Source organism: Ruditapes philippinarum, unplaced genomic scaffold, assembly GCF_026571515.1.
Source record: "Ruditapes philippinarum isolate M1 unplaced genomic scaffold, ASM2657151v2 ctg619_1_1_1_1, whole genome shotgun sequence".
Taxonomy (NCBI): Eukaryota; Metazoa; Mollusca; class Bivalvia; order Venerida; family Veneridae; genus Ruditapes; species Ruditapes philippinarum.
The window spans coordinates 208,634-217,002 of record NW_026855813.1 but is presented as its reverse complement, the minus strand read 5'-3'; the positions used below and the strand labels follow the sequence as shown (position 1 = coordinate 217,002).

Below are 8,369 nucleotides of genomic sequence, written 5' to 3'. Positions count from 1 at the left end.
TGTTCATGCAAATATGTTGTATCCCGTTTGGTTTATACAGAATTTATTTAAGTTCGATTGTGTAGGAAGCTATTTATAAGCTTATAGACACACTTTCGAATCCGTTTCTGGAACCAACCAGTACTGAGCAATAAGTGTAAAGTTTCTTGCTCAAGGAAACAACGACTTGCCCATGACGGGGTTTGAACCCATATGGCTAGCGATCATTAGATTACTAGTCTGACCATTTTTTTCTGACCATTTTTTGTCATCATTGTTATGAAATGTGTCCATTATGTAACAACAGATTATTGTTAGACATGGCCACTTACTTTTGTATATGTTTATTTTTTAAAATGTTTTTATTTTGCAAATGTGTATCGATTATTGATCGACAGAAAAATACCGACGATACATCGATATCAACTCTATCGATGACAGCTCTGCAAGTTCGTGCATAATTTCTTTTTCTCGTAAGTTTGTACTTATACATTTTTGTCAACCCTTGTTTTTATGAAACAATAGTATTTGCATCTTTTAAAATACATACATAAACGTTAAAGGTAAACATGTGTAAACATATTGTATTTGGACTACTCTTCTTCGTTTTACTGTCTTTAACTATTGACCATCGGCCAGTTTACGGTAAGAACTTTTTTCTGACACTTCCTTTAAAACATGTTGCATTGAGACTTCTTTTTGCCTTTTAACGGCCTTTAAATAATGACTATTGACCACCGGCAAGTCTACTATTGAACACCTATTAGTCTACTAACACAGTCTTATAACTAAATAGACTTCATTCTTGTGCGGAATAACAATTTTACAGCCGTAAAATAAACCTTTACCACACTAAATATCTTAAAGGGACTTGTCCATCTTTCAATTTAATTAAAACCATTCATCATAACACAGAAAATGTTGAAATATGTATGGATTTATGCGAGCAGTGTTGACCATTATTAGACCATTTGAGCCGCGTCACGACAAAACCCAACATAGTGGGTTTGCGACCAGCATGGATCCAGACCAGCCTGCGCATCCGCGCAGTCTGATCAGGATCCATGCTGTTCGCTATCAGTTTCTCTACTTGTTATAGGGTTTGAAAGCGAACAGCATGGATCCTGATCAGACTGCGCGGATGCTCAGGCTGGTCTGGATCCATGCTGGTCGCAAACCCATTACGTTGGTTTTGTCATGACACGGCTCATTTTTAGACGGCATAGATGTGAGTGCTGATCTTGGAGCGTGGTCTGCGCTAGTCGGATGGGTCCACTCTCTTAAAACGAAACAGTACGCACCTATCTTCCTTTAAACCAACCTCTTTTTCTTTAAACCAACAAATTAATTAGATGAGCAAATTTTGAATGTAGGTTGAATAATTATGACAGTATATTTCTTTCACCTTAAAGGTGACACTTAAGATATTAACACCGTGCGATTAATTGTGAACAAGCGATTGTTGACATGCAATAAGTCAACGGGTTGGTTACGCATACGCACATGTAGCGCACACAAGCAAATAAGAAAATACATGAATGGGGGTTGGGGAACTGGGGTGTTTGCTATCCAACAAAATCAGCCTCCATGCAGTCGTCTCCACTACCTGATATTCTTCCGTCAGAAGTAACTGCTAAGAGCGGTTTATGACGAATTACTGACGTCAAAGTTTCGAATATTGATATTTAGACCTGACCTTTTAAATAAATTATTTACTTCTTTTTATTTCAGCTGAGAATGATGCTGTATTTCAACAAAGAAACGAATACCACTTTATCAATAGTGAGGCCCGACATCTCTTTTCATCATTGAGGTAAAATGCAAGTTATAAATAAAACTAACTAGATCTACCACTCTTTACACAAAAAATTGTATTTTATATAAAAAGTTTTCGAAGGACATAAGATGTATCTTAGTTTTGAAATTTTACAGGTTATGCATACATGTCATTATCTATATCGCCATGGAAAACAGCAATATTGGTATTCATTTATTTTCTCTGCAGGTTTCTTTGCTTTGTTCTTGGTTGGTTGAATAAAAGTCAAACTCTTATAAAATATCAGGTCATAAAGATTTTTCAGCTTTAACGGTGGAGGAAGGCCTCCGGTACCTCTCCTTGCCTTATTTGAAGCACAAGGTGGCTTCCTGTCATGAAATAATACAATGTCCCTTGTGGAATTCGAACCCAGATTTGTGAGGGGCAAGCGAAAGCAACGACCTTAACCATTTGGACACTTCGGCTCTAAATAGTTTTTTTTAAGAAACATTGATGTTTGCTAAAAATTAATAAACGTTATTCATACTAGTTCTAATAATGTTCCTTATAATGTTAAATGTGCAGTTACATGGCAAAAGAAATCTGTTTAGGCAATGATCACAGTCAACTTACATAATTATAACAAATATAATATTGATAAAATCAATCAATAGTGAGAGAGTTGGATTTGTAATCCAGGGATCACAGGTTCGATCCTTCGACGGAATTTATCTCGGATAATGTGTCTGAAGATCATTTGCCTCTCAACGTTGATTCAGAAATCATGCTGGATGACTTGCGGAAAAAATCGGTAAATACTGAAAGCCGACCGACCGACCACCGAGATGTCCCCAAACATGTGTTAAAATCGGCGTCAAAACCAACCTACCTTACAAAATTAATAATTTCTAAATCCGTTTTGTTTGATATTGCAGACGGAATAAACGTGGATTTACAGATATAGACCCAAGTAACCGCGCGACGGAAACTCCCTCCTCAACGACGACATCAACAACTCCCCCATCTCCTCCCCCAAAAGCTACCAACTCCCCACATCAAACTACTCTTGCACCTACAACCAACTCGCCGACGACTATTTCCAATGCAACATCTTCAGCCATTGAAAAGTTGAAAAAACTACTTAAAGAAAAGTGGTGGAGTAGATTTCCAAAATTTCCCGCAAAAAAGTTTAAATTTTGAGCATGCTACGACAGACAGACAAGTGTTTTTTTTAACTGGTATAAATGTATGTACGCGTACGATGCCTGGGTTATAGATGAATTACGTTTCTGTTTATACTAATTTTATTACTGATATGAAATAAGAGTCTTGTAAAAGTGATACACGAGTTCTTTTATTTTTCTTTTCATGAAATCTAAAATCATATCGTGAGACGCACATGAAAAGATCATACGGTAAAACTTCTGCACAGCAACAACAGACTAATGTTTTAAGTGTTGCTTAGAGGCGCTGCTCTTCAAGCAGATGTCAACGTACTATGAGAGCTGATAATCTGGTAATGTTGTTGTCAAAATGTTACTGCTGTACAGAGGGTTCGTTTTTGCAAAGATCGCACTGTACATTATGTTTGTTTATCAAACATTACCTTAATTCGTGCCTTTTTTGTAGTAAATCATTCAAATAATGAAAAAAGTACTACAAGAGTAGCAAACCTGAAATCAGAATTAATTTTGATGGAACAAAACAAGAAGAAAGTGAAGGAGGCGGCACATCAGTGATCAGATACCGCGCAAATTTATCAAGGCTTTCCATGTCTAAAATCATCAAACACTGTGCATCTGGTCGAAAAAGAGAATAGGAGCTTCACTACCCCCCCCCCCCCCCCCCCCGATAATGTTTTCTACATTATCTTTTGACTTTTCTCAGGAAATGCACATAAAATACAAAAATGAAATATATGATTATACATAAATTATATTGCATGACCTTCGGGTCGGTCATGTTGATATATTGCAGGTTGAAAATGTGGCAATGGGTGTATTCAGTTACAAATCAATACTGTTTATATACATGTATAGCATATATGTTTTGCTGATTTTACGATAGTTTTATTTTGAATTATGGTAACTGAACTATGAATAATAACAAAATAGGGGAAAAAAGCAAGATGTGCATTTGATTGTTGATTCTATTTATTTACTTATTCCTTTCGGTCGCGCTTTCCCTGGCAATTTTGATTTTTGTAAGTCAGGCGCATCACATGTTTTGGGCCACTGGAGTGGCAACTTCGTGTTATGGGCCATTGGAGCGGGACCTTCGTTTTAGGCCATTGGAGCAGCAACTTCGTGTTAAGGCCATTGGAGCGGCAACTACGTGTTATTGGCCATTGGAGTGGCAACTTCGTGTTATTGGCCATTGGAGCGGCAAATTCGTTTTATGCGCCATTGGAGCAATAACTATTAATTTATTAACCTCTACGTGTGAAGGGTATGGAGGATGGGGCAGGGGGAGTATTGGGCGCTTATCCTTTTTTTATCTGAAATTTAAAATGGCGTTTATTCCAATGCTTTTTAATAGAAAACGGTATCGCCTTCATCTGCGCATGCCCAACAATTATAAAATTCATGCGTACGCTTCAGAATGTAGTTTGATGCAATTTAAGTAAATCAGATATAAAACTTTTTAAAATATATTTCAAGTTACGGTGTATTAATTTCTTAAATGTCGTTTTATAGAATTATTAAAAACAGTGTGAGTTTACTGGTATATACTAATTGTATCAAGGGCGTCTAGTGCGATAGTTACTATCGAGCTAAGCGGGAAAATGAGGGAGCGATTCAATATGTTTCAAACTTTATCAATAAAGCTTAAATAACTTATGTTAACTTGAATACTTATAAAGAATAATTTATTATTAATGAATGTATGTTTATCACATTATTTCTACCAATACTTGTTTAATTAAGAAGACTGTAATGTTCTCTGTAATGCAAATATCTCGAAATTATTGCTTAGGGCAGATGTATTGCGAAAAGTACTCTAAATCAAGGCTTTTAGAAAGAACGTAAATACAAAAGATAAAGTCATATTTAAAACTAGAAGATATGAAATATGAAATGTATGTGATGTGACTGAAACGAAAGAATGAAATTACATCAAAAACGCCTTTAAACTCTTAAGATCATATCATCAATAACGGTTGAATTGGATTAATCTTACTTGTGTAAGTTGTTCATTTTGATGGAGTGGTCAAAATGTTCGAAAAAGGAAAATATGACCCGACATGATAGCTTTTTTAAAGTCGTTAACAAGTGTATTTCTAGTGAACATTTCAAAACAAACCAAATTTACACCAACTTACTTCAAAGTTTTCCCATGCTAAAGTTTATCAATAGCTTTTTTTAAGAGTTTTATAATGCAAAATCTGTTGGTTTTTTAAATATCTTGAACTCAAATAAGTTTTCAAAGAGACATCCTCCGGTTTGCCTTTTATTCTCTTATCTTCGTTACGCTTCGCTGGTTTCAAGTACTCGCAGTGCTTGATCAATTTTAAATCAAGGCACTGAGGGCACTGAAAACCAGTCGGACTGGGATTTAGTACGTAAATTATAAATAAAGTCTGGTACATTTGCAATTTTTCGGCAATAGTTATAGATCATTTGGAAAAGCCAAGTTGTGTGCTTGCTAAAATGAAAGTATATTACCAATGATAAATCATATTACTTCCCATATTATTGCAGTATGAAGTCTGGAAATTGCCTGGTTTTGAAATGTGTAACGGTTACAAAATCGTATGATTCCAGGCTTCGATGGAACCAAACAAAAAAAAAGAGAGAAAAAAAAGGAGAAAAACTGTGCTGTGGACGCTGATGACAGTAAGAAACTTACTGTATGAAAAAAATCATTTCAAAAAAAATTACTAGTTGTTTTTTACATTTTAGTAAGCCCTCTTTGTATAAATAAAGAACAGTTCGCACATTTTTCCAAAACACAGTTCAATAAAGTAAAAGGTAAACATGCGTTTACACATCATATTTGGAATATTTTTCTTATTGTCTTTCACGGATGCTGACCATCGGTCAGTCAACGGTAAGTTTTATTTTTGATTGATTTATTTAACAATTGTTTAAACACAAATTATTGTTAATAATGAGAACAATAAATCAAATTCAAATTCTTTATTTCTCTCAGTGCATCATACATGATACAAACATAAGGTAAATAACAATTAACATTTGTAAAAACGGCTATACATACATGGCAAGTCATTTACAGAGAACAATCACAATACATAAAAAAAAGATTAACCATCTATTCAATTTGTACAATATTTTAATAAATTGTGTGAAGTAAACTACGGAAAATGTCAAATATTTCCGAATACATACACAAATGTAGAAGGTTTCAGTAATATACATACCATAAAATATATTTTCTGTGGAATAGTTGTATATGTGTTAATGAGGGTTTCAGTCCATCACAAAGCTTTTTTTATTTTAAGTTAAAAAAAATAAGCAAAAAAGAAAACAGTCACATTGCAGCTCTTGTTTGTAAACAAGAAATAATTTAATTTACATATTTTTTTTAATTGCAGGCGATGATAACAAATTATTCAAGAAAGGGAGTGATTATATAATTACAAGTGAAGTTCGCCATCTCTTAAAGTCAGTAAGGTAAAGTTGCACTTACAGGACGGAATTCCAACGCCCATTTTCCATGCATGTACAAACAAATGAGCCGTGTCACGACAAAACCAATATAATGGTTTTGCGACCAGCATGGATCAAGCCCAGCTCAGGATCAATGCTGTTCGCTTACATACCTTATAAGTAGAGAAACTGATAGCGAACAGCATGGATCCTGATCAGACTGCGCGGATGCGCAGGCTGGTCTGGATCCATGCTGGTCGCAAACGCACTATGTTGGTTTTGTCGTGACACGGCTCATTTAATGTACTTTCAATACCAGAATGAATACACTTAAAATATAATTTTGATATTTAGTTTTTATTCTAAAATGATTAAAGATTTTCACTATAAGTTTATTAACAGTTATAGTTATATTTGTGGTTGTTTTTTGTTGACATGACAAGGACAGGAATAATTTTTCATGATTTATGTACCATTTGATAAAGGTCTAGCTAGACCAATAAATTTTATGTGAATTTCAGATCATTTGCTCAACTCTTATTTCCATAAAGATCATTTCAATTGTGAAAAATGAATTAAAAAATGGAAAACTTTTAAACGCCTGAAACTCAAATAAAGCTAAGAAATGCACAAACACTTTTCTATTTGTGTTTTTATTATTATCTTCTTTTGCATACGTTTTTCATCTAAAGTGTTCTAGTTTATCTTATGTAAGAATGTCAAATGTTACGATATTTAGACCTTAATGGATCTCCTTTCAAAGCGGAGGTAATGTAATAGGATGACCATACCTTAATTTCTACATTTTCATTTTGAGATTTTTTATTAATTTATCAATTTATGTGTTTAATTCTGAGGACATCAGAATTTAATTCACCTTTTGCTTTGATGGTTTATTTTTCGGATTATTAACTTTCTTGTAAGGTAGCCCATATTTCGACGCCCCTAACAGCAAGGTGTTATTTTCGGGATGTGCATGATACAACAGTTGCCAAAATTCTACGGGTAATCCGGATTCTGCCCGGAATAGAGCAACGCTACATGGAACCTCGAATTTTAAGGTCTCTTCCGGAAAACTATTCGTACATGTATTGTTGATAAGACCCTGGGCTCAAAGTACCAATCAAAGATTACTATTCTATCGCATTGCTTTGAGTATTTTACAATGTTTTAATCATTAGAGCATGACATTGTGCTTATCACAAGGAAGAGTAAAGAAATTAAATTTGTCATAAAATAGAGCAAAATGTAAAAAGTGATGTTTTGTCTTCCAAAACCCATAATAACAATCAATTTACTGATGTGAAAATCACCCAAAAGGCAAAAGATAGTAAAGCTTCACGGCTAATGGGTACGGTTTTGTTTTTTTTTAAATAAAAAATAAAAGCATCGTCTCGCTTATAAAATGGCTTTTGAACAATTAGTTGCTCAAATTTTATTGTACGAATACATTAAGATCATAATATACAAACAAAACAAAATAGTAGACTGTAAAAACCAACTATATTCAATCACAGTACTAAGCAACATTTAAATTACCGTTGCTCTTGATATTGCAGGCGACTAAGACGTGGATTCAATGACATAGACACGAGCAACCGCGCCACGGGTAAGGTCCAAACAACAACACCAACGGCACCATCTATGGCCCCGACAACTGATTCCCTGACAACGGACTCCCCCACAACTACTACAGAATCTACAAAAACGCTGGACCTTGATTTGTTGAAAGCACTTCTGAAAAAGTATCGGTTTAAGTGGTGGAAAAGGTTTCCTAGCAAAAAACGAAGAATATAAACTAAACTTCTACAGAATCTACAAAAACGCTGGACCTTGATTTGTTGATAGCACTTCTGAAAAGTATCGGTTTAAGTGGTGGAAAAGGTTTCCTAGCAAAAAAAAAAAAACGGGTAATATAGATTATGAAGTCTACTTACGCTGATATTTAGCACATGTACACTGTACAATACTGTTACTGAACCTGAAAGCGCAATGCTTGTAACACGTTTCCTACGGTGATGTAT

General features: G+C 34.6%; 1 protein-coding gene across 1 annotated transcript; it reads left to right on the top strand.

The window, feature by feature from the left end:
* The first annotated feature begins 484 nt into the window (after positions 1-484).
* Positions 485-3,012, top strand: LOC132744466 (uncharacterized). Its single transcript, XM_060733184.1, has 3 exons — positions 485-624; positions 1,711-1,792; positions 2,671-3,012. Exons 1-3 carry the CDS (start codon positions 549-551, stop codon positions 2,933-2,935), a joined length of 423 nt encoding a protein of 140 aa, XP_060589167.1. The 5' UTR covers positions 485-548; the 3' UTR covers positions 2,936-3,012.
* Positions 3,013-8,369: the final 5,357 nt, after the last annotated feature.